General features: G+C 42.2%; 1 protein-coding gene across 2 annotated transcripts in view; it reads right to left on the reverse strand.

Moving 5' to 3' along the window:
* Rttn (rotatin) overlaps positions 1–27,745 on the reverse strand; it is a 120,964-nt gene that overhangs the window by 28,868 nt on the left and 64,351 nt on the right. For both annotated transcript variants that reach the window (XM_048363150.1, XM_048363151.1), the window contains exons 32-37: positions 27,275–27,346; positions 13,181–13,370; positions 11,817–11,908; positions 8,227–8,320; positions 6,270–6,465; positions 2,816–2,906 (exon numbers count right to left, since the gene is read on the reverse strand). In XM_048363150.1, coding sequence (XP_048219107.1) covers positions 2,816–2,906; positions 6,270–6,465; positions 8,227–8,320; positions 11,817–11,908; positions 13,181–13,370; positions 27,275–27,346 — 735 coding nt within the window. The remainder of the gene's footprint in view (positions 1–2,815; positions 2,907–6,269; positions 6,466–8,226; positions 8,321–11,816; positions 11,909–13,180; positions 13,371–27,274; positions 27,347–27,745) is intronic.

A 27,745-nucleotide genomic window follows, 5' to 3' on the forward strand; every position in this document is an offset into this window, starting at 1 on the left:
AAATGCCCATCTGAGTAAGAGCGTTTCACTATTTTATGCATTATAGTAAAACCTTTTTTGTACCTTGTTAAAATACTAATAAATATTATTTTTATAGCTCAGAAATGAATATATATGTGCATATACATATATATTAAGCATAGCATTGTTTTTCTCATATTATAAGCATGTCATAAATTAGCATTATGGACTATACCACCACCAAACAAAGCAGTGTTGTCAAAATCTCATCTTCATCTCATATAACGTCCTCATAGTTTTACGTTAGCTATGCTGTGAACCAGTATTTGGAAGAATTCCACAGCCATAAAGTTCACAATTCTGTTAAGAAAAATTACAACAAAACCCCTCAAAGTGCACAAGGAAGGAAAACTCTAGCCTACCAGTCTAGATTTGCTACAAATAAAATGGATATATGTTCTGTTTTGGTCCTTCATTATCTTCTCCATAAAAATTCTATTCTTAGCCAGGTGCCAGTGACTCATGCTTGTAATCTTAGTTACTCAGGAGGCTGAGATATGAGGATCATGGTTCAAAGGCAGCCTTGGCAGAAAGGTCCGCGAGACTCTTAGCTCCAAAAAAAACAATCAGTAAAAGCTGGGAGTGGGGGCTGGGGATATGGCTTAGTGGCAAGAATGCTTGCCTCATATACATGAAGCCCTGGGTTCGATTCCCCAGCACCACATATACAGAAAACGGCAGAAGAGGCGCTGTGGCTCAAGTGGCAGAGTGCTAGCCTGAGCAAGAAGAAGCCAGGGACAGTGCTCAAGCCCTGAGTCCAAGGCCCAGGACTGGCCAAAAAAAGAAAAAGAAAAAAGAAACTGGAAGTGGCTCTGTGGCTCAAGTGGTAAGCGCTAGCCTTGAGCACAAAAAGGCTCAGGGACTGCACCCAGGTCAAGAACTGAAGCCCCAGGACTGGCGGAAAGAAAAACAAATGCTACTCTTAAGTATAAAGGAAAAAAAAAAACTCATAATATTATCAATAAGCCTACATCTAGAATTTCCTAATTCTAACATTGTAGGTATTATATCATAAATATTCTTTTAAAAAATTCTCTAGATGTGTAGCAATGAAGCAAAACTGAGGTGCTTCCTCTATCGACCACACCCAAGAGAGATATTCCATACAAATATATATATATAAGCACACATTCATACATATACATGCCATACATAAGCATGCATGCACACATGTATACACATATATACCAAATATACCAAATATGCGCACACATGTATACATACACATCTAATTCATCTTATTCTGATTAAGAGTCAGGAATATGTTCAACCTTTGTGGTCAAGTACTGATATGGTAGCTCATAAAGTAATTTTCTCTATGCATGACTCTTGAAATGTCTGCCAACCACAAGCTTGCACCTAAAACCTTCAGCCCCATCAGTCAGTAACCTGCAGGTTCTGTCCACATGCTCTGCCCACAGCCCCAACGCTTACTCATCAGCGCAGGTCTCAGCTCAAAGGGCACCGACGTGACATCTTCCCTGACCACACAAACTCAAAGTGCTATCTGCCTGCCCAGCTTTCACACCCTTTCACTCATCCTCATTGGGTTGTTGTTGTTTTTTCCAATAATTTGTCACCATCTTCTGTCCTAGGTACAGGACAGGCACATCCACGTGGCTTGGTTCATGTATGCATCAATATCAAGTAGAGCAAAATCTGATAAGATTATTGTTGTGAGGGCTGTAGAAAGCACCCATAAAGCTGGTTATTAATACTCCTTATGCGCTGCTTAAGTAGTAAGCGAGCAGCACAGAAAGTGAGCCATGGGGAAAGTGTTACATTAGACTCCCAGGAAACAAAATAGACCAACACAGACCCGAGGCTTTGCCTTCCCTTTGATCACGATGTCCGTCTCTGATTCAATCCCGCGATTCTGGCTCTAAGCACATCCCGTCCCCAGGGCCTTGATCTATGTGGAGGACCAGCTTTCCCACTCACTCCGGGTCACACGTCATTCTGAGACACTTCCCCTGGACATTTCCTGTCCCCTGCTCTATGTGTGTCAGCCTGAGATATACATGGATTTATTCAGGGAAAATCTTGGGTCTACCCATGTGGAAAATATCTTGGTACAGAGAGGGTACTCAGAGGTTTGCAGAATAGACAGACATGAACTGGAGAAAACACCGAGGCGAGCTCGAATGGGAGCCTGCTTCGGGAGTGGCGCGCAGTGCTCCCCCACCCCATCGTGAGGTCTTCCACCTTCAGCCCGCTCTAAGAACACATCTCAGAGAAAAGGGCGCCTTGACTCCATCGCCTGTACTACATGCACCATTTCTTACTCAAGATCAATGAGGGTACAGTCCAAATTAACTTGTAACTCTGAAATCAAAATTCTAGGAGCAAGAACGATACAAAGTCAGTTAATTAAAAAATGGTAAATGTCTGTGAAGAAAAAAATGAATACACTTATTCAAATCAGATTAGGTTTTAAAAATACAGCGAACTATAGCCACCAGGAAGTTTTAGCAACTTGACTTACAGGAAAGCAGCAGATGTAATGTAGAAAGCCTTACAATCACAGAAGGGGTCGGAGGGCTGCACCAATGCCCCATTTAAAGTGATGCGCCATGAGGTCTGGACACGCCATGAGAAGCTTACAGCTGGTCGGTGAGCAGTCGGGATAGTGTGCAGGTATTTGAACCCATGCAAACGTGTCATCGTGCCCAAACACATCCAGAGATCGTCATCCTTCTTTTACGGTCAGAGACCACCCCCCGGCCCTACCCCGAGCAAAGGCTGCGGAAGGCGAGGCCGAGTCCCGGGTGTGAGGCAGACTTGAGATACTTGCCTGCGCCTGCGTGTCTTCAAGCGGAGGAGAGGCGGGCAGCGGGGTCCTGAGCTCCTGGATGCACACGGCTATGAGTGGGACATCCACGATGCTGGGGAGGAGACAGAGGAGAAGATCCTTCAGCTTCCGGGAATGCGCCCCACTCAAGATTACCAAAGCTGGACTTGCCGTTTGAAAGAAAACCTGAATTAAATCTAGAGAGAATCCTTCTACAACTGCAGAGAATGTCCATCCAGTATCTCAGAAAACAGGAAAGTAACTTGACAAATACGACAAAGAATTCTGAAGCCAAGAGTATCTAAAGAAACTTATTAAAAGTGGAAAGAATACAACACAACTTATTCAGAAAGAAAGCAAAGAAAAAACTTTGGTGTTTACTTTCCCACCGAAAATAGAAAAAAAAATACAGGCTAGGGAATATGTTTGTCTTTTAAAAGCAAAAGACAGGGCTGGGGATATACATGAGGCCCTGGGTTCGATTCCCCAGCACCACATATACAGAAAATGGCCCGAAGTGGCGCTGTGGCTCAGGTGGCAGAGTGCTAGCCTTGAGCAAGAAAAAGCCAGGGACAGCGCTCAGGCCCTGAGTCCAAGCCCCAGGACTGGAAAAAAAAAAAAAAAAAAAGCAAAAGACACAGTTAACAGGTTTTTTTTTCTTCCCCATTCTGGGGCTTGGAATCAGGGCTGACATTCAACTACTTGAACCACAACTTTATTTCCACCTTTTTGGAGATAAAGAATCCCATAAACTTTCCTGCCCAGGCTGGCTTTAAACCTTGATTCTCCTATCTCAGCCTCCTAAATAAATAGCTGGTGTCCGGCTAGGAAATTATTTTTTAAGTAAGAAATAAGGGCTGCAATGGATGGAAAAGAAGGGAATGAGGGGGAAAGAGTGACAGTGATCAGGATGCATTGTACATATTGACCAGTTGAACTGAAATCCCTCTGCACAACTATTTAAAAAGTAAAACAGTAAGATGACCTTGTCTGATGCACAGCTGGTAAAAATCTCCCATTCAGTGGGCTTTCTACTTGGCTTGTTAGCTATGGCCCTGGCCGTGCAGACCCTTTTAAATTTGATGTAATCCCATTTACCCAATCTTTGATGTCTTTGAGGCTCTGGATCTTTACTTAGAAATTTCAACCTGTGACTAGGAGCCCTAGGGTTTCCTCTATCCCTTTCTATAATATTTTCATGGTTTCTGGCCTTACATTAAGATTCTTGGTCCATTTTGAATTGATATAAGGATCCAGCTGAAGTTTCCTGCACATGGACAGCCAATTTTGCCAGCACCATGTGTGGAAGAGACTATCTTCTAACCTGTGTTCTTGGCTCCCTCATCAGATATCAGATGTCTGTGGGATCATTTCTGGGCCTTCTATTCTGTTCCAGTGGTCTTCAGGCCTATCCTTGTGCCACTATGAAGCTGTTTTTAGTACAATGATTTTGTAATGGAGGTTCCTCAAGACTAAGAATAAAGCTCCCCTATGTCCCAGCAATCCCATTCCTGGGCATTTATCCAGTAGAACACAAACAAGACCACACTAAAGCTACCAGCACAATTATGTTCACTGCAGCACTGTTTACCACAGCCAAGATAAGGAATCAGCCCTGATGTCCCTCAGTAGATGAATGGATCAAGAAAATTCGGTGTATATACTCAATGGAATTCCACTCATCTATCAGAAAGAATGACATTGTACCATTCACAAGGAAATGAAAAGATCTGGGGAAAAAAAATTACATTAAGTAAGCCAGACCCAGAAAACCAAAGTAGGTTACATGGTTTCCCTCACTTGCGGTAATTAGAATGTGCCTATAAATCTACAGATAAACACACTGGATGGTTTAAAAAAAATACATTGGAAAATAATAAATTATATAGGACTGTAGCCAAGCACATACAGTAAGAGCAAAGGAGAATGCTCTTAGGGGAAAAACAGAAAGGCTATGTGCATCTGATCATATAAAATATTTATTGAGGGGCTGGGGATATGGCCTAGTGGCAAGAGTGCCTGCCTTGTATACATGAAGCCCTGGGTTTGATTCCCCAGCACCACATATACAGAAAATGGCCAGAAGTGGCGCTGTGGCTCAAGTGGCAGAGTGCTAACCTTGAGCAAGAAGAAGCCAGGGACAGTGCTCAGGCCCAGAGTCCAAGCCCCAGGACTGGCAAAAAAATATATATATATTTATTGAAATGAACTCTAGGAATGAAAACAAGAGAGTTTTACTTTGTTGATGTTTTTGCTTTCTTTTCCATTTTGTCTTGTTTATCTGTCTTTGGGAGCGCAAGCGGGGACACAGAAATGGATGGACAAAGAGTGAACAAAGGTAGCAGTGGTCCTCACTAGATACTATGTTGAAAATGAACTACACAACTTGTGGACAGAAGGGAAAAATTCAGAGAGACCGAGGGAAGGGGTGGCACTGTCCAAAAAGAAATGTACTCTTTATCTGACTTAGGAAACTATAATTCCTTTGTACCTCACCTTTATAATAGCAATAAAAAATTGTAAATACAATAAAAGTGAATATAAATAAATGTAAAAAGAAGAAATAGAAAGCAACGTGAAAATACAGTGAGCCTCTGCTTCCCGACCATTGTGTCCTCCGAGAGCCACAGCAGACTCAAATGGCTCCTACGAAGCCCACCTACTTACTCTTAGAGCTCCCTTTGGTGAGGCAGGAAGGGAAATCACCTGACTATTGTCACTTCTGCAAACTTTGTAGGCACCACAGTAGAAAAATATGGCAAATAAAAATTAAAAGCATAATTACAGCCCAGGGAAGTGAAACAAAATATCCCAACACTGCTCCACTACTGACTGCATTAATTATGACTTGAGATAGGCCTGAATTCAACCTCTAGGCCTTTCCTATTACACTTAGGTAAATCAGGGGAAAAAAAATAGTAACAGCGACTCAATAATACTAGCTAAGTGAAAATTCAAAGAATAAAAGAATTATTTCTCTAAATTTTACTCGAATATAGTTTCTGAAGGCAAGTTTAGTTTCTCGCCATCCAATATTCCATGTGATTGCAATGATTTTTACTCCACGGGCGTCACTGGGATATGATTACTGGGGAGATGGGTCCTCAAGCTCCGTCAGAAGAATCCAGAGGGTTACACCAAGGTCCCTGAAGAAGCCTGCAGGCAAATGCGGCCTAGAACCCCTCAGTTAAAAAACCAAACCCAAACCAAAAAAAACCAACAACACTGGCCTTTAACGGTCAGGATAAAAAGTTAATATAAAGTGCAGTAAAAAATAAACACAGTGTCGAGACAATTTTAGTAATTTTAGTGATAGTAGAAGCTCGGGAGATGATATAATGACTACAAAAAAAGAAAGAGACTCTTCCCAGCACGCAAGGTGTTCTCTAGGAACCCGGGCCCGAGCTGGCGAGAAGCTGTGTCTCCCACCGCGCCTCCCCGGGAGCATCGCGCTCACCTACAGAGCAGCTCTGGGAGAGCGGCTTGCTGCAAGGCAGCCGCAGCGTCTCTGGGAGCAATTGCCACGAGGTTGTCCAAGAGGCTGCAGACTGCTGAGAGGAGAGACGGGGTGACGAGAACGCGCGGCCTGGACGGTGGGGCGGACAGGGACGAGTCACGCGGTGGTCGTGGTGGTGGCGTGGCTCCGCGGTGACCTATTGTTGGAAACAGGCAGCCAAATGACCGTGTATCTCGTGGTTACCCGCAGCGTCCTTGCGTTCTTACAATCACAGGCAAGTCCTTAAAAACCAGGGATGGTTGGCCTCTTCTGCTTCCGTGGTGCATCTTCACCCTGAGGCCGGCAGGTCAAGCCACTGAGCATGCTCTCACACTCACACACACACACACACACGCACGCACACACGCACGAGTCCAGGTACAGGAATGCATGTGTGCATCCTGGGAGAGAGGGGACTAGCCCAGGCAGGAAGTTGGTGTGCCCTGCAGCCTGACACCGAGGGACAGACGGTCCATAACCATTTTTTGAAATTCTGGGGTCAAGAGTGGTTGTAGTAAAGACACACGTGCCACAAACTCCTTGATACCTCCAGCGGTGTGGTACACAGAGCCATACCATGTTCAGTAAAGAAGTGAACAAGCCCCCTAGTCAAGTCTGATCTTCAGGTAAGGGCAAGGTGAGTTCTGAGGAAACGGAAGCTTTCAGTAGTTTGGGATTTTAAAACTGAAGCTAGGATCTCATTTGCCTCAACACTTTACCCTTTTAAAAGAAAATATACCTTTGAGAAATTCAAACTTATAGGAAAATCCCTAAGTACAAAGAATTCTTAGTTTACCCCAGATTTACAAAGTACTATTTAGTTTACTACCTGTCCACTGACCTATATTTTTAATTCTGTGTACGTTGCAGATATAAGGTCCCTGATGAATCTACAAACAAGGACATTATCTCTTATTACAAGAGAATCGTTATTTAAAAAACAAGAAATTGACACTGATGGAACAGTACTGTGTTGTCTATAGAACATGTCAAATATGCCAATCATCACCCAAACTTTCTATACAGCAAAACAAAATAAATTGCTTTTCTTGATTGGAACCATCTGGGACCACATTTTGTCTTCTCCCTCAGTCTTTTTTGTTTCTTGCAGTACTGGATTATTGAAATCAGGGTCTCGTGCTAGCTACGCAGACACTCTACCACCTAAGCCAGACCCCCAGCACTTTGCTGCTCTTACTTATTTTTCAGACAATGCCTCATATTTTCACCTCGGGCTAGCCTGGAATCATAATCTTCCTACTTCTTCCCAACAAGTAGAGTTTCAGGCATATAAAGCTATATTGGCTTATTTCTTGAAGAAGGCCTTACTAAATGTTTTGCCCACTTGGGCCTTGAATCACATCCCTCCCAATGTCTGCCTTCGGAGTAGCTGGGATCACAGGCCTGTGCCACTGTGCCCAGCTCACTTTCTCTTTCTTGACTCATTCTATGCGGAATGGAAGCCAAGTTTTATAAAATTGCCCAAGGCTTCCTCATGTTCAGAAGTGTATTAATAAGGGGAAATCTGATTTGTATTTTCCCATTATTGCAGGTCTTCACTTTGGCCATTTCATTAAGGGAGTGTCTATATTTTTCCACTATAAGGATATGGTGTTTCCATTTGTGCCAAATAGTGATTTTCACATCTTTTTTTTACAATTTCAGCTCATGTTCTAGTATAGGAAGAGCATTCCCTCCCTACCATTTACTCAATACAATTCAAGGATCTTCTCATCATGATACTGTTACTATTATCTATTCGGATATTGACATAGAAATAACCCTTTGAGATGGGGCCTATATTCTTTTACCACATACCCAGTTAGCCTCTGAACCATTCAATATTGTACTATTCATTTATTTTCAGAATGTTTTTCCGGACTTTTTTAAAAAGCAGAACAGCCACCTAAAAGAATACCTTGATCCACAAACTGCTCATGTAAAGCTTCAGGCGGCAGAGTTACTGCTGGCACAAGTAGGTGAAAGTCAGCAGTTTCCACTGAAGCTGTAACCTGTGAATCACAAGGAGAAGTGATGTCACAGTAGTGTTCACAAGAACAGGAAACAAGCAACAGACAGGGCAACCTTACCCAGCAAGCTTTACAGCAAAACTACACTAGATACACAACAAGGCCATGTTTCGTAGCTTGAATTGCAGCTCATTTCTGTTCATGGCATTTCCTGCCACTTCTTACGGGAACTGCTAGTTTACATGAATCGGTAACTCAGAGAAGATCATATTTTGCACCTTAAATATATACAATTGGTCAATTATGCTTCCATAAATCCAGAGGAAATAAATGAAAGACTTAAATTCAGTTGAAAAGAACTGAAAAAGATGATTTTTTTCTTGGGGTTCGATAACTACAGGTTTCTAAATTAGAGTTTAATATGAAATAAGCATCACATCCCCGCACAAGGATGACATGCAGATTCCCGAAGTGTTCTATGATCATGAGGTCCACTCAGACTTCGGAAAAGTCCACTGAAGCCGAAGAAAAGAGCAAAATCATTTACGGTGTGTCCAAGCAAAAATGTGAGTATAAACAATTTGTCACATAAGCAAAATGAATCAGTATCTTAAAACAATCTCCTTTGTATTCTGCCTTCCAGAAATAAAGGTTTCACTGGATACTTCTAACATTTTGAAATACAGAGAGAAGGATGTTCCAGATGTCAAAATAAGTTTATAATACTGCTTGTCATTTCTCATGAAAAACATGGTACTGATTATTTAACTCTCAAAAAGTACCAATGAAGAAAACAAGGGTTCACCATATGGAAAAAAAAAAAAATCAAGGTACAAATCTAGCAACCTTTATGAAACATAGCAAGTTATGGAAAGTTTCTAGGGATATCTAGATACATACGTTCTTTTTCATAAATGATACCTTTCTCTTTCTTTAGACCCAAGAGCAGAAAAGCTCTGCTATGCTTGTCAATTTGTAATCACCAATTTTAACAAATTATAATAAGTTTAAATCACTTCTATTAAAGACTCATCATTCAGTGGACTATATATAACATTTTAAAGAAAGTAAGAAAGAGAGGGGAAGGAAAGGGAGAGGAGGAAGATTGAACTATTTTTGGAAAAAGAACTTTAAATTTTTCTTTACAAGATATGCAAGTTTCATAATAGGGCAAATGCACTTTTACCTGCTTTTGTGAAGTTCACTGCTATAAACTAAACATTATTTTATCAGGAAAAACACTTAATCTCTAGATGACATCAACCATCAGTATTTATGTTTCATTAATACACTTTTTTACCAAAAAAAATCAAAACAAGATTTCTTTTCATCACATTGTAGTCCAGTGTCCTTCTCTACCATACCTAGAAATTCGGATACCATCTCTCTTTCCTTTCTAACTACAGTATGCAAGACTTCTAGTCTCAAAGTACATTCTTCTTTCAGTCTCTCCCCACTGTGATGCACACTGCCATCTTTAGTTTTCCTGGAGCAAAACTCCAGGAAATGCATGCGAAATGCAGCTACGTACAGAGACACTCCTGGCGCACGGGCCAGAATGACTTTTCCTTCAACAAGTTCCCTCGATCCATTTCTGTTTAGGCTGCTATTAGTCACATTTTACTACTCTAGTTATATACTTAAGAATTTGTGTATTTCAGCCCTTTGCAAATAGGTACACAAACCTAAGAGAGACTGCTAGGAGTTGGTCCTTTAGAGCCCATTTCCACTGCTAATTCCTACACAAAATCACTTGCTATTCCATCGTCCCTGAGGGAGAAGCGCCTGTCCTCTGCCTGTGATGCTTTCACATGTTATGGGCACCTAGCAGAAGGCAGCACTGTGGGCACAGCGGTACCAAGGACTGGGGATCCGGCGTCCTATCAGTTCCACATGCTGGGGCTGCAAGCCCTGCTTTTATTTCCCCTTTTGTCAAAGAGTAAAAAATAAGAATGGCTTTCGTTTCTGTTGTTGTTTTGGTCCTTCTGGGATTTGAGGCCAGCCCTGTGCTTGCTAAGCAGGCACTTTCGCACAGAGTCATGCCTGGCAGCCCTTTGGCTCTGGTCCTTCTTGCTCTCTGCCCTGGCTGGCCTCCCCCACGATCCTCCTATTTATGTTACCAGATGTAGTTGGGATGACAGGATGTGCCACTCTACCCGGATTTTTCTGTTGAGATGGCACTACTGGGAGGGAGCAGAAGCTTTAGAAAGCAAGGCCTACTGGGGAAAAGTTAGATTACCTCGGCATTTATTCGTATTATCTTTCTTGCCAAAACAAACGTATGTTTTCTCTAGCCTGGGAAGAAAAGCATGACATCTAGTGGAGGCAGGGTCGTTATCCTACTTTTTCACATAAGGGTCCAATTTAGCCCAAAGCACAAACTCTTCTGAATGTAAAAAAAATTCCTAAAATTGTAGTTTAAAAAAAGTGCCATTCTTTTGTTCAGGATTTCTGGGAAGTAAATCTGAGTATTGGCGGCACAATTTCTATTTAGTTGCATTTTCATACTGTTTTTACTTTTAAAGCTGTGTTTAACAAACTTTTGCACTGCTAATAGGTTCTATAACTCAGCCATTATTTCAGAAACATTTAAGAAGTAAGCGAGTTTTCCAGTTTAGAAATGTTTTTGTACGCTTATATACAACTGAAAGCTAGTATCTATCATTATGAACAAAGTCCTCACGCATGAATGAAGAGGGAAGGCGGGGTACAGGCATACATAAATTTCTGTATTCAGATTAGGAACACAACTTTCTATTTGATGTATGCATTTATAAACATGTTTAAAATGATCAGTGCTGGGGCTGGGGATATAGCCTAGTGGCAAGAGTGCCTGCCTCGGATACATGAGGCCCTAGGTTCGATTCCCCAACACCACATATACAGAAAACGGCCAGAAGCGGCGCTGTGGCTCAAGTGGCAGAGTGCTAGCCTTGAGCGGGAAGAAGCCAGGGACAGTGCTCAGGCCCTGAGTCCAAGGCCCAGGACTGGCCAAAAAAAAAAAAAAAAAGATCAGTGCTAGGCTGGACCATTGGAAGGGGCAAACTTTCACATACTGCTTTGCCTTTAGAAAATTTAAGGACAGTCATTTTTAATCACATGGGATGTGTTCTTTTCTACTACTTCTGATCAGCTTTTTGGCAGCTTTCCGCTTCTGTTTCCATCAGAGGAGGCAGGAGAGAGGGGTGGGAAACTCTCTGGAAGGGCGGCGTACAGCACAGCCGTACCGGGATCCAGGCAACCTCCCACAGCAGCTAGTCAAGCTCTGCACTTACGGCACCACTGGCCAGTCACCTCACTTCTGAGTAGCCTGGTCATACTAAAGAGCAAAAAGGTATCTACTATGTGGCCAATGAACGGATCAAATATTCTAACTTAAGTAAATGCAGAACAGAACCCTGCACGGAAAGCCCTTCAAAAAAAACCTAGAGTTACTATAATCCTCACCTTATATTTTACATCATTCTGATTCCCCTAACACACATGACATATTTTTTTCATATTTAAAATGAACCACTTCTGGCAGTGTTACAAGTACCATTGTTTCTGAGGTGGAGAGAGAACTTGGATCGTGATCTTGACTGGACATTCTGGACGAGGCCCTCCAAAACTTGAATGAGTCATCTAAACCTGTGCCAGAGAAGAATGCGATTAACATGGATGGACACTCTCATGGGGTATGCAACAATTAACAGGAGAAATATTGACCATGGGATACCAACCATGAATTAGAGGAAGAGGTTCTTCAGTGTGTACAAGAGTTACTGAGAAGCCTAGTTCCCTAAGCCAGTGCCCTAAGCCAGGGCAAGAGCAGTGAACATGCCTTTCTAAATTCCCAGAAGGTACCAAGACCTTTGGTTCAAGATCATGCTTGGAGTAACAAGGATTCAAAGAGATCTGAACAACTGAGTAAGTCACTTTAATAAGAGACATTTTAGAAGCCTCAAAGCCTTTGTCAAACTCCACTTTCCCTCAATTTCTTCAAGAAGTGAACAGAATGTTGTTATAAATTCACACCTAAGTAGTTGGGAGTAAAGGGACTACATTTCTGCAATTAAATCTTAAATAACATGAAAGTATATATAATTTTATACAAGCATATAAAAGTAACGTATATAGTTACATCACATATGCAAACACATGAAAAAATACAGGAAGATGCTAATATTTGGGGATTTTTGCACTATTCCTGAGCCTTTTTCTTTTTAAGTGTGCAATGATATTAACAATCTAAAAATCATTTAAGACTAATTTAAGCCACAAACTACTTGGATGATCACAAAACAAAATTATTATTCATATTTGTTATGATCGGCCCCCTAGCAAATCCAAGAATTTATAAAGAGAAATAATAGGGTTTCATCAAGACACTTTGTTAAATGAGTAACAAACTAAAAATGAATTTGAAAATTTAATGGGAAAAGGTCTCATTCGTAAGAGTAGTGAAAAGAACTACAAACAAAACCCAGAACTATAGACTGCTAAGGAATTAATATTTCAAAAGTAGTTTAAGATACTGTTGGAGAAAAAAGCTACATAACATTACTGAATGGCATAAAATTAGCTTATGAAACATTAATAAGATGTTTAACGTGACTTCCATGAAGATTTCATAGCACAGAACATGCTTAGGCAATGTTTGGTGAAAGAAGATTTTACAGAAATGCAGTTCTGACATGAACATAATTACACAGAACAAACACAGGCACTACAGAAAACGACGACCAGCCGGAAATGGCTGTAACGCAACCACCGCAGTCTCGGGACGGCAGGACTGACCACGACTGTTTTTCCTGGGTACTTTTCATTATTCCTCACTTTAGAACACCATCGTGTACGTTTGAAAATCTTTCTGAAAATTCACCCTTTATGAAAACAAAAAGACAAACACGGTATGCTTACTATGTAAGTCATTGCCATCTGAAGTCCCAGCAAAGGGAGGAAACAGCAAATGGAAAATATGTCGTCCTAGGTAACAGTGTTTCACCATCTGAGTCAAATGCTCGTAAAAGCGGTAGTGATACAGAAGGGCCTGGAGGGCGGGTTTCCCTGTGAGGGACACGCCAGAGTCCTCGTCATGGACGCAGGGGCCCTGTAAGAGGACAGAGGGCGGACAGACAGACAGACACTGGTTTATACCATCATTTCTTCAAAAACATGGACGGTGTCCTCCTCACTGGTATTATTATCTTTAAGTAGTTGTACCACGGTATCTGAATCAATGTGGGCCTTTTCGTCGTTGTCCTTCGTCGCTCCCAGCCCGCCCGCCCCCTCCACTTACCTGGTTCCGTTCTCACACGTGTATATTGAGTACTCTGACTGCTTGTGCCCGCCTTGCCTCTCTCCACTCATCAGCCCCTTCCTCTTGATCTCACCCGACAACCCTGTGCCTTCTTGATGAGAAACAAACGGTCCCTGCTCCTCCCACAGTGCCCGCTGCCTAAGCTTGACCCAAACCAGGGCTCTGCTGTGAAAGCGCCTGAAGGTCTGAAGGGCCTGGCCCGCTCTGCTCTGTCTACCTTGCATTTCAGATGCTCCTATGAAATGACGGCGGAGCCGAGCCACCAATGCCACAAAGGCTGTCTCCCACCCCCCCACCACAGTCAAACCATTACCCAAAGTCATGTGGTCCAAGTCATTCTTTCCAGAAATATTTTGTACACATCAATAATTTTCTTTTAAAAATAAAAAAGAAAAGGATTACCAATCTACGGAACAAAATCTGTTTGCCACATAACTTGCCACTGCATCAGCCCTGGAGAAAGAAGTACCCAGGAGCATGTGCGTACACTCCTACGCTGCCACCAAGAACGTGAGCGGGCCTCACGCGGTACAGTGTTAGCGCTGCAGGCTTCTTTCTAGAGCTTCTGCGGCATCACCACTGATTTTGCTAACACCTCGTGGTAGAAGCCAGAGAATCAGCAATGCTTTAAAATTTGTCATAGTGTCATCATTAGTTTCTGAATATTTCTATTTACCAAAAAAAAAAAACAATAATAAAGTTAAGATCTTAAAACATACCACAAGAGGGCTGGGAATGTGGCCTAGTGGCAAGAGTGCTCACCTCGTATATATGAAGCTCTGGGTTCGATTCCCCAGCACCACATATATAGAAAAAGCCAGAAGTGCCGCTGTGGCTTAAGAAGTAGAGTGCTAGCCTTGAGCAAAAAGCAGCCAGGGACAGTGCTCAGGCCCTGAGTCCCAAACCCCAGGACTAGCAAAACAAAACAAAACAAAACAACAACAGAAGGAGAAAGATGGCGCCGAAACAATAGGGAGGCACCCCGACTCGCACCAACTGAATAGCGAGCTGGGAACTCCAACACCCAACACTCCACCAAGAACCCAGCAAAACCAGCATCCAGAAGCAGTGGAGAAACGCAGGAAAACAAAAAGGAGCAAAAAAGAAGAACCGAAAACCTACACGGAGCCGGAGATTCGTCGGGGCACCTCCCCCCACCAGCCGACCCTGGCCCAAACAGGGTCAGGCTGGAAAAGGGAAACCCGGCGATCGGCAGACAGGTTGCCAGGAGCGCAGAATCCATATAGCGGGAGACCCCACGGACACAAAGCAGGGTGCGGACCAAGACACACCTGGCAGCGACGAGAAGTTCGGGTCCACACCGGATTCGGACAAGGGAACCCAGTGCGGCAGAAAGAGGGAACGGGGGAAGCCGCCACGACACTTCGCCAACCCCCGAAGGGCCAACGGCGGCGCGGGACACACACACAAAGCAGCAAAAGTGAGTCCCCCATAATCCCTTCCCCCAACGGGAGACCCAAGCCCGACAAAGAAGATATATCTCCCTCCCTCCCCCTCCCCTCTCCCGTGGGAACAAAGATTCCCCAAATCAGGCGGGAAGCTCCCATCAGGCGCTGGGAAGCCAGTCTAGCAGGGGAAGGGCGGAACAGCCCCAAGCCCCCAAAGGTTCCTGAACTGGCAGAACCGGCCCCGTCCCCTTCCCAACAGGGGCCGGGGACGGCCGGCAGGGCAAGCCCCACCCGAGGCGCCTAGACCTTGCGGACTCTTACAACTAAAATCACAGGCGCTGGTGGGCAATACCAGCCCAGCAGGGTCACCTGAGCCTGATCTCGTTCCCCCTCCTCTCAGCGGAGGCGAGGTCTGAGAGTGCCAAGCCACACCCGGACAGTCGATCCCACTGGGCCCCACACATACCGCCTCCCCCCCCCAACGGACTCGCGGGAGGGCGCAAGCACAACCCAACAACCCAGGGCTCGCTCTGGGAGGCAGACCCCACTAAAGTGCCTGTTGTAGGGGACTCACAGTGCACAGGAGGGCGGGGCCCCGGCGAAAGCGCCCGCTCTGGTAGGCGTGCCCTGCACTGGTGGGCGGGGCCACAGCGACAGCACCTGCTGCCGTAGACACGCCTACAGAGAAGGGAGGGAAGATCTACACAGAGCTCCAGATGCGCAAATCACAAAGAAACATAACTCAGTTCATCAAAGGACAAGCCAACTCGCCAGCTCCCAAAAGCAGCACGACTGAAGAGGAGATGGAGAATAAAAAAGCAAATGAGGACATGTTAACAGGAATGATCGAAACCGTCAGAAATGAAATCAGAAAACAATTCCAGGAGTTTAGAGCGGAAATCTGGAAGGACACCCAGGAAGCCAAGAAAGAAATGGAAGCAAAACTGGATACAATGCAAGCCTCGTTTAAAGAAATGGAAGCAAAAATGGATACAATGCAAGCCGCCTTTAAAGAAAATCTCCACACCCTGAGAATTGAAATGCATGAAAAAATAGATTTAAAATACAACTCTTTAAAGGAAGAAATTTCCACGATCAGAGCTGATATGACAACCATGAATAGCTCTCTGACATCCATAAACTCCGCAATTGAAACCATAACACAAAGAGTGGACCATATGGAATCCAGAATCTCTCGCCTGGACGATGAAGCAGCTGACAACAACCAGAAAATGACCACACTCCAAGAAAAGGTGAAGCTTCAGGGAAGATTAATCCAGGAACTAATGGACAAAGACAAGAGATATAATCTGCGCATAATTGGAATAGAAGAAGGAGCCGAATATCAGAGCAGAGGGCTTAATCATGTTCTCAATAAAGTTATTGCAGAAAACTTCCCCAATCTCACAGGGGACCCCATCCAGGTAACCGAAGCCTATAGGACACCTGGCAGGCCAGACCCCAGGAAAACCACCCCAAGGCACATAATATTCAAGACTACAGACCTCAAGATTAAAGAGCAAATTCTGAATTCAGCCAAAGCGAAGAAGGAAACTTTTTTCAATGGGAAGAGGATTCGAATAACATCCGACTTATCCACACAAACTTACCAAGCTCGAAGTGAGTGGAAGAACACCATCCAAGTACTTCAGAATAACAATTTACAACCTCGGATCAAATATCCAGCGAAACTGGAGTTCACATTCGAAGGGAGAACCAGATCTTTCCACACCAAAGAGGAGCTAAAGGAGTATGTGAATAAAAAACCAGCCCTACAGCGAATATTAAGAGGGGAAGCCCACCCAACAGAGATCGTAAAAGACACACAGACAGAATCAGAAAGAAACTTCAATAGCCAAAGTCCAGCAGGAAGACCAGCTCACTAAAGACAAGAAGAAAAAAAAAAAAAAAACAGGAAAAAACAGCCCAACAAGAAAATGGAAGGAGAAAAAACACCCTTATCCTTGATCTCTTTAAATATAAATGGCTTAAACTCCCCGATCAAGAGGAGCAGACTGGCAGAATGGATCCGCAAACAAAAAGTTGACATCTGCTGTCTACAAGAGACCCACCTTACAGCAAGGGACAAAAACAGGCTTCGAATGAAAGGATGGAGCAAGATCTACCAAGCAAATGCACCCACCAAAACGGCAGGTGTAGCCATTCTGATCTCAGACAAGCTGGATTTCTCTTTAAAGTCCACTCAAAAAGACAAAGAAGGACACTACATATTAATACAAGGAAAAATCCAGAATCAAGACATCACGGTGATAAATGTATACTCACCGAACAAAAGAGGCCCGACATATGTCAAGCAAATTCTCACAGAACTACAGAGCAAGATAGATGCAAACACAATCATAGTGGGTGACTTTAATACTCCTCTCTCTCCAAGAGACAGATCCAACACCCAGAGGATTAGTAAGGGAGCTGAGGACCTAAATAACACCATTTCCCAAATGGATCTAACAGACCTATATAGAACCTTCCACCCTACAGAGACCCAATACACCTTCTTTTCAGCAGCCCATGGATCATATTCCAAAATAGACCACGTCATAGCCCACACAAAGAACCTCAGCAAATACAAAAGTATTGACATCATCCCATGTATTATATCTGATCACAGTGGATTAAAGGTAACCCTCAACAACAAAGGATACCACAGAGCCTATACACACTCTTGGAGGCTAAACCCCACGCTGCTATCCAACACTTGGGCCACAGATCAAATTAAAGATGAAATCAACGAATTCATAAGCCACAATGACAAAGAAAACACATCACAAAGAAACCTATGGGACACAGCTAAGGCAGTACTGAGGGGCAAGATCATTGCACTCAGTACCCACATTAAAAGAATGGAAGCAGAGCAGGTGAATACCCTCACGATGAAACTAAAACAACTGGAGAAACAAGAAATGACAGAATCTAAAATGACTAGGAGGGGAGAGATTACAAAGATTAAAGAAGAGATAAATCTGATTGAAAATAGAAAGACCATTCAACAAATAAATAAGACTAAAAGCTGGTTCTTTGAGAAAATAAACAAAATTGACAGACCCCTTGCAAGACTCACAAAAAAAAGAAGAGAAGAGACTCATATTCGTAAAATCAGGGACTCCACAGGAAAAATTACAACAAGTACACACGATATTCAAACAATCATAAGGAGCTATTTCCAAAACCTCTACTCAGCAAAAAACAATAATTTTACAGAAATGGATCAATTCTTAGAGAAGTACAAACTGCCCAAACTGAACCAAGAAGAAATAAATCAACTAAATAAACCAATAACTTACGGTGAGATACAAGAGGTAATCAAGAACCTCCCTACTAAGAAAAGCCCAGGCCCAGATGGATTCACCAACGAATTCTACAAAACCTTTAGTGAGGAGCTAATTCCAATACTCCTCAAACTCTTCCGCGAAATAGAAACGGAGGGAGAAATCCCGAACTCATTCTACGAAGCTAATATCATACTCATCCCCAAACCAGGCAAAGATCCAACAAAAAAAGAGAACTACAGACCAATATCACTAATGAACACAGATGCAAAGCTCCTCAATAAAATATTAGCTAACAGGATCCAGAAAGTGATCAAGAATATCATACATCATGACCAAGTAGGCTTCATCCCTCAGTCACAAGGATGGTTCAACATCCGTAAATCAATCAATGTAATTCACCACATAAACAGAACTAAAATCAAGAATCACATTGTTATCTCAGTCGATGCCCAAAAAGCCTTCGACAAAATACAACATCCATACCTATTAAAAGCTTTGGAGAGAACAGGAATAGATGGAACATTCCTCAAAACAATAAAAGCCATATACAACAGACCAACTGCTAATATCATATTAAATGGAGAGAAACTTAAATCATTCCCCCTAAACACAGGAACAAGACAAGGATGCCCACTCTCCCCACTTCTGTTCAATATAGTACTGGAATCCCTAGCCATAGCAATAAGGCAAGAGGAGGACATCAAAGGGATCCACATCGGCAAGGAAGAAATCAAGTTATCCCTATTCGCAGACGACATGATCTTATATCTCAAGGACCCAAAAAACTCAGTACCCAAACTCCTACATCTAATAAACCAATTTGGCAAAGTAGCAGGATACAAAATCAATCCACAAAAGTCAGCAGCTTTTCTGTACACCAGCAATAGACAAACAGAAAAGGAAATTATGGAAACAATTCCATTTACAGTAGCCAAAAAAAGAATAAAGTACCTAGGGATCAACTTAACCAAGGACGTGACGGACCTATTCAATGAAAACTACAAAAATCTAATAAGGGAAATCAAAGAAGACACAAGGAGATGGAAAGACCTCCCATGCTCATGGGTAGGCAGAATCAATATAGTGAAAATGGCCATATTGCCCAAATTGTTATACAAATTCAATGCAATACCTATCAAAATCCCAGCCACATTCTTCACTGAAATAGAGAAACCAATCCATAAATTCATATGGAACAGCAAAAAACCTAGAATAGCCAAAGCAATTCTAGGCAAAAAACATAGTGCAGGAGGTATCACCATACCAGACTTCAAGCTCTACTACAAGGCCATCATAACAAAAACAGCATGGTATTGGTATAAAAACAGATCGGAAGACCAGTGGATTAGAATTGAAGACCCAGAAATAAAACCGCACTCTTACAGCCAACTGATATTCGACAAAGGAGCTAAAGACATACAATGGAATAAACATAGCCTCTTCAACTACTGGTGCTGGGAGAACTGGGCAGCCATATGCAGAAAACTCAAAGTAGACCCAAGCCTATCACCATGCACCAAGATCAACTCAAAATGGATCAAGGACCTCAACATCAGACCTGAATCCTTGAAACTACTGAAGGACAGAGTAGGAAAGACACTAGAACTTATAGGCACAGGAAGGAACTTCCTGAATAGAGTCCCAGGGGCACAACAAATAGGGGAAAGACTCAACAAATGGGACTACTACAAATTAAAAAGTTTCTGCACAGCTAAGGTCATAGCCACCAAAATAGAAAGACAGCCAACGATATGGGAAAGGATATTTACCAGCACAGCAACAGACAAAGGCCTGATATCTGTCATCTACAGAGAACTCAAAAAACTAAGCCCCTCCAAGCCCAATAAACCTATTAGGAAATGGGCAAAAGAGCTAAAGAGAGACTTCACAAGAGAAGATATAAAAATGGCAAAGAAACACATGAGGAAATGCTCAACATCCCTGCTAGTAAAGGAAATGCAAATAAAAACAACCCTGAGATACCACCTCACCCCAGTTAGAATGGCCTATACTCTGAACTCAGGAAACAACAAATGCTGGAGGGGCTGTGGGGAAAGAGGAACCCTTCTCCATTGTTGGTGGGAGTGCAAATTAGTACAGCCACTTTGGAGAACAGTATGGAGGTTTCTCAAAAAGCTCAATATAGACCTACCCTATGACCCAGCCATACCACTCCTAGGCATCTATCCTAAACAGCAAAACCCAAGATATCAAAAGGACATTTGTACTTCCATGTTTATCGCAGCACAATTCACAATAGCCAAAATTTGGAAACAACCCAGATGCCCCTCCACAGACGAATGGATCCAAAAAATATGGTACTTATACACAATGGAATACTACATAGCGATTAGGAATGGTGAAATATTGTTATTCGCAGGGAAATGGTCAGAACTCGAACAAATAATGTTGAGTGAGACAAGCCTAGAACACAGAAAACAAAGGGGCATGATCTCCCTGATATATGACTGTTAACAAAGGGAGATGGAGAGACAGTAGAGACCAAGTCTGTGAGCATTGTATATGTGCTTGATACATTGTATATTGCATATGGGTCTACCTGACCTAGACAAGGGATGGGAAAACAGGTTGTAAGATATCACAAGAAATGTACACACTGCCCTACTATGTAACTGCACCCTCTTTGCACAGCACCTTGTAAAAAAAATTTTATGTTCAATTAATAATAAAAAAATTAAAAAAAAAAAACAACAACAACAACAACAAAAATACCAGAAGAAAAAAGAAAAGTTGGAAAGTGCCACCCAGCAAAAAAAAAAAGAAAAGAAAAAGGTATGGCAAACCCTACTCAGTGTTTGCTTTTAACCATGAGAAGTGACCTTTCATGTCTCTCATACTTCCCATCACCAGGACAGGCAGAGGGACACTAACACGTGTTCTTCAGAAAGATACAGTACCCGCAGTGAAAGGTACAATGACACTAACAATATTAGCAATTCCCACGAAGAATGCTAACAATATTAATAGCGTCCATTAACATTTCACTCTGAAGATATTATCATTACAATTAAGCCTCCTCAATTTAAACGCCTTTTATGATAATAAAGTTGCTACGCTGTGTTTAATACATTTATGCAGCACTGTGGACCTACCTTTCATAAAAACCATTTACATGAAAAGTAAAATCAGTGAATACTGTGTACATGATTGTTTTAACAGTTGGTTTAATTTCAGAGGTCTAGAAGTAGGAGAAGCAAAAAAAAAAAAAAAGCACAAGAGGGTCATAGGCTCCCATTTATGAACCAAGGTCTATGTTATAGGCAATGTGACCTTCTGTTGTTCTCAAGTTCAAAACCAGAGTGGGTCCTGGCTAGGCAGTGGTTAGACAAGGGGTTTTCCAGTGAGCAACATCCCAGCCCACTGTAGTCCTTTTATGGACTACCCAATTTACTCAAATTCAAAGGAGCCTCTCTTACCATTTCTATTTTTATAATGTTCTGTCTTTTAAAGAAGCTACTCCTAACTGGACAAAACTTGTCAAACACATGAAACACAAAAGCTTGACATCACAAATTAAAACCTTCATTAAAAATTCAGGAAAATAATTAACAAGCAAGATGAAAGGATACAGCTGTAGTTCTAAAGCAGAGTACTTGGAGAGTAGGTAGAAGTACAAGTATGGGGCTAAATTTGATCTCTAGTATCAAAAAATAAAGCAAAGCAAAACAAAAAAAGTCCAAAACCAAAATCCAGAAATCTAGAGTATACTAGCTGAACTCACTCTAACTACCTAATAAAACACATGACTCATACAAAATTTAGAAGTGGTACAAAAACTACATTTATAAATACATTTCAGAGTGATGACTAGAATAATTGTAACACTGTATTATATATATATTACACTTTTTCCAAAATCTTGTCTATAATAACTTCCCGCATCACTTATAACTATGGTCCTAAATTCACAAAGGTTGAATGACTCTAGGCAAAGAAAGATAAGCACAATCAATCTGAAAGGAGACTAAGCTTCTGAGTATTTATAGATCCTCAAGAGCTTTTCCATCCCTGTTATCTTTATTCTTCCTGAGGCACAGCCATGCTCGTAGCACCTGATAGAGCAGAGACTGCTGCTAGGACAGGGGTTACCAGTGTGCTTGTCTTCTAAAACCCAGCTTTCTTTTGTTGTTAGTATTTTCAAAGTGGTGAGAAGTAAAAATGCAATAGGATATTAGAATTCTTATAATTATTCCTTGGATTTTAAAATCACCACGGAACCTTATCAACCCAATTGTATATATCTTTGAATTAACACATTTTAAAAATATATTTTTTCTCGTTTTCTTCTTCCTAACAAAAAAGGAAACATCAGCTTTAGAAAGCCAACATATCAAAACAAATCACAGTGAGGGATATAAAATCTAAACTACTGGGCTGGGGATATAGCCTAGTGGCAAGAGTGCCTGCCTCATATACACGAGGCCCTAGGTTCGATTCCCCAGCACCACATATACAGAAAATGGCCAGAAGCGGTGCTGTGGCTCAAGTGGCAGAGTGCTAGCCTTGAGCGGGAAGAAGCCAGGATCAGTGCTCAGGCCCTGAGTCCAAGGCCCAGGACTGGCCAAATAAAAAAATAAAAAATAAAAAAATAAAATCTAAACTACTTAGCTATGAGCAAAAGAGTTAATATCCCAGAAGACAATACAAAAAGTCTATGGGAGAACACTACACAAGATACGGAGACAGAGAAAATCAGTACAAGGAGCCAAAAATGGGATGCATATGCTTCAGGCAAAGAGAAAATGGAATGTTGTGTGTTTGGTTAGTTTTTGATTACTCTGACAGAATACCTGGCATAAATCACATTAAAGGAGGAAAGGTTTATTTGGGCTCAGAGATTTAGAGGTTTCGGCCAGATAGCTGGCTCCATTGAGAACTGAACAAGACAAAAACATCATGGCAGAAGGGCAAGGTAGACGACTGTGGCAAATTGTATGGCAGCCAGGTGGATGCCCAAAATATAAACACATCCCTCACAGGTATCGCCTTTGGGCTGAGGTGGTGTATGCTTGTAATCACAGCTACGAAGGATCACGTTTCAAGGCCAACTTTGGCCAAAAAAAAAAAAGAAGTGAGATCTCACGTCAACCAAAAGGCGTGTGCAAGGTGGTTCAAGTCTGAAATCCCAGCGACTTGGAAGACGTAGATAGGGGGATCAAAGCTGACCCTAAAAAGCAACACTGGGCTGGGGCATGGCTCAAATGGTAGAGTCTGTCAAACCTTCCAAACATGGCCTCTGGGGGCCACTGGAGAGCCAAACCATACACACAGAAAAAGGAAGAAATAGATCAGAGCCAAAAGAACGTGTAAGACTCCAAATCAAGGAGCTCACTACGTGTCGAGCGTGAGAAATGAAAAGAGATGCACAGGCATAAAGTTCTGTCATACCACTGCTACAGAGGAGAGGGTGATGAGCACAGCTAGAGAGTGGTGGCCCCCCAACTGTGGTCAACAGCACTGATTTGCGAAGACAGCGGGGCGGGAATCTGAAGAAGGATCTGCCTCCACCTGCTGCCGGAAACCCCCACAGCATCAGCACAGCGCATCTCCACCAGGGCACTTTTAAACCAGCAAGAACTCGGGAGGCTCGGGAGGGGGGATGGCCGCTCCGAGGATGATTACTGGGAAACAGGGTCCTAATGGAAGAGCAGAGGTGTTCCCAGCTTAGATAAACTTGAGCTCTGAGATGGACCCACGATGGAAGAAAAATAAATAGGAATTCCAAAGGAGTCACCCAAATCGATTTCTCAAACTATGTATATACGAATATAATACACGTGTATGAATACAATACACATGTACGTACATACATATGTATACACACAGTACGTCCATATATGTAAGTTACCAAGGAGTTTCTGATTCTCTGAATACTGGGCCAAGCCTTGGGAGTAGAGAGAAGCAAGTGAAGCCCAGATTACACGTGACGCCACAGGCAGTGACCGGCTCCCAAAGTTCAACACGTGACACCACAGGCAGTGACTGGCTCCCAAAGTTCAACACGTGACGCCACAGGCAGTGACTGGCTCCCAAAGTTCAACACGTGACACCACAGGCAGTGACTGGCTCCCAAAGTTCAACACGTGACACCACAGGCAGTGACTGGCTCCCAAAGTTCAGTATCAACCTATGGGGAAAGTCAGGGGAGACTGTACACATCATCAGCCATCCCAGAGCCAAAGTGAAAAATAAACCCAGCAAAGACCAACATTCAGAAGTGAGAAAGAAGAACCGGGTAAGGACACCTTAGCTTCTGCTTACTCAACTTCTAAAAGACGCCAAGAACATGAGGAACAGCAAGGGTCACCGCTGGAGAGTCTGACAGTCCTGTGGCTAGGTGAGTGATCACTGCTATTGAAGCAGTGAAGGAATGAACATACTGCAAGCTTACAATTTCCATTCCTAAGGGTCCTCCTGAACAAACTCCACATCAGGGTTGTAAGCCTGTCCCAGGGAATGGAGAAACCCTCGGCTTTTTGTCACTATTGGCATTGATCACCTGAAAAAGTAATTCCTTCTAAAAAAAAAAGTTCAAGCCACTAATGCACGGAAAATATTTTTAACTTCTCAAAAGAAAACCAAATGAACTGTAACCTATTTTATAGAACCATTATTTAGTTTTGTATTGGATTCATTTTAACTAAGTTGAATCCCAGTTCTCCACATACCAAAGTCTCCTAGTAGCAATGGAGCTTACTCACAGCAATGGAGCCGAGCCAGGCACAGGCACAAAAGCTGGGCAGACCCAGCTCTCCACAGATGACTAATGGTATGACGCCCAGAACCAAGAAGCCTTTCAGGCATGCAGCAGGCTCTGCTCCACAGATCTGTCTGCAATTGATGGGGCTGTGGTGTGGCCTAGTGTGGGAATCAGAATGGTGCGAGGGGCCCTCTCTAGAGCGTTCCTTTCCAGTCTTGCCCACAGTCTTGACCATCTGGAGCTGCCAGATGGTCTGCCGCGTTGCCGAGGGAGCTAAAGAGGGCGGCACTCTAAGACTGCAAACTCAAGTCACCAGGTGCTGAGTGCAAGTACAGGTGCACAGAACAGCGATGTGTCATGGCAGACAGAACTCCAACCGACCGAATGAAAGCACTGCCCTCAAGGATGAACTAGAATGTTAACTTGAAAGGACCTCAGTCCTGGGATGAATCTGCACGACACTCATCGGCTCTCAGTGAAAAGAAACTGGAAGCAAAGTAGGAGTTCCATCTTTGAAGAACAGACAATGCTTTCAAGAAGAATTCTTTTGAAAATGAACAAATATAAAGACTATAAAAATAAAGACTATAAAAACACAATCATAAATAGCTTAGTAATCCTGTTTACAAATAAGTTAATTGAGGATCATTATAAAAACTAAACTGCATACACTTTAAAAGTGCTAAGGTTATAAACAATAAGGATTTAGAAACAATTTCAGATGAATGCAGCTAAATAGATATGACAACTATATGAAGTAGATTCTAGATAGGTTTGCTTTTGTCTATAAAGGAAGGTGTTAGAGCAGTTGGAAAAACTTCAGTAATTTTCTCATTCTGATCATCACTATCGTGATCACAGAAGACAAAGTCCTTGTTTGTAGGAAATCCACATTCCAGCTTTAGGGAACAAGAAACATGTCTAAGATTCTCTAGCAGCTCAGAGAGAAAATGTCACACTGACAAAATCAAAGCAAATATGATAAATGTAACATTTTGGGAATCTACATGAAGGGTACATAAAAACTGTACTTTTTCTGAAACTTTATATATATTTTTATTTGTTTCAAAATAGTTCTTTTTATGTAAGAAAATGTGTATATGACAACTCAATTTCTATCATAAGTCTGAAAACAAAAGCAAGAACAAGTGTATTCATCTCACCAAGCAATAATGTTCTATTATTTAATCAAATACTGAAGATGTGACATCACCAAATGTGACATCACTTCTGGAAGCTATTCTTCTCTCTCGCTCTGGATGGCAGGGGCCGTCAGCGTCTAGGCAGGAATCGTGTCTGTACTCTGTTGAGGCTCCACATACCCCCCCATACCCCCCCCGCAATATACACCAAATACACTCCCCATACACATGCCAATGAATACATGAATACACAAGTAAGTACACACACACACACACACACACACACACACAATGGATGAATGTGGACCGTCAACAAAATGACAGGCCTAAAACCCATCATTTAAGGCTGGAAACCCACTTCATCAGAATATGTGGCTGCCATACTGGTTGGACTTGCAGCTGTGGAAAGATCCCAGCCAACAACCGGAAGAAGTCCTCCTCACTGGGACCTCAATGCCATTACTGGCAAACACGCCAGGCTCTTTGTTTTCTCATTTAAAACACAGACTGGCCAAGAAGGAGCCTCTGAAGATTCTTCCATCTCTCTGGGTAAGAACTTTCTAGAAGAATACCCTACTATATATACCATGTTAACTTTCTTTGTGTGTTAGCTATTTTTAATGAGTTTTAACAGTACAGAGAAATATTTTTAAAGACAAGAATGATAAGAAAATATTTACATATTTATATTTAATATTTAATATTATATTTAATATTTAAGAGATTTTGATGCCTTACATACAGTTTCATCAGTAGTGAAACACGGTCTTTCTCATTACCTATAGAAGATGGATTGTTATTCTCACCAAACTCCACAGATGCTAAAGTCCCTTATTAAATTATAACACAGTTTTTTGCATATCAGCTACACACATTCTGCAATACAACTTAATCTTTAGAGTGCTTATAATTCCCAATACAATGAAAATGCTATGTAAAAATTGGTATGCTACAGAGTTTGGAGAACAATGGTAAAACACATTAGTGCATACTCGTTCATTGTATTTTCAATCCCTGTTTGGTTGAATCCAAGGATGTAGAACCTGGATACAGAGTAATGACTAAATACACATGCTGAAAGCTTACCATTAATTAATCTCAAATACACTAGGTTGATAATTGTTTCACCTACCTGCCAAGTATAATCCTTTATAACTTCTGAAGGCATTGGAATTATAAGGAGATTCTGAAAAATAAATGCAGCCTGAAAATAAAAACAAAAGTCAATACTGCCATCTTGTTGTCATCCCTGAAATAACCAACATATTATAATCTAATAACTGAAGCTGTATCTCTGGTCAATTCTATGGACTGAGTTGCCTAACTGCATTTCTTATTAAGTCATGACTGTGACGTGACCATACATATTTTTCTCTTTTTAGGAATTTTATCTCATGCAAAACAAAAACTATCTGGTGCCATTTAAGAAATATATTTCGGGCTGGGGATATAGCCTAGTGGCAAGAGTGCCTGCCTCGGATACACGAGGCCCTAGGTTCGATTCCCCAGCACCACATATACAGAAAACGGCCAGAAGCGGCGCTGTGGCTCACGTGGCAGAGTGCTAGCCTTGAGCGGGAAGAAGCCAGGGACGGTGCTCAGG

This window comes from Perognathus longimembris, chromosome 15 (genome assembly GCF_023159225.1).
Source record: "Perognathus longimembris pacificus isolate PPM17 chromosome 15, ASM2315922v1, whole genome shotgun sequence".
Taxonomy (NCBI): domain Eukaryota; kingdom Metazoa; phylum Chordata; class Mammalia; order Rodentia; family Heteromyidae; genus Perognathus; species Perognathus longimembris.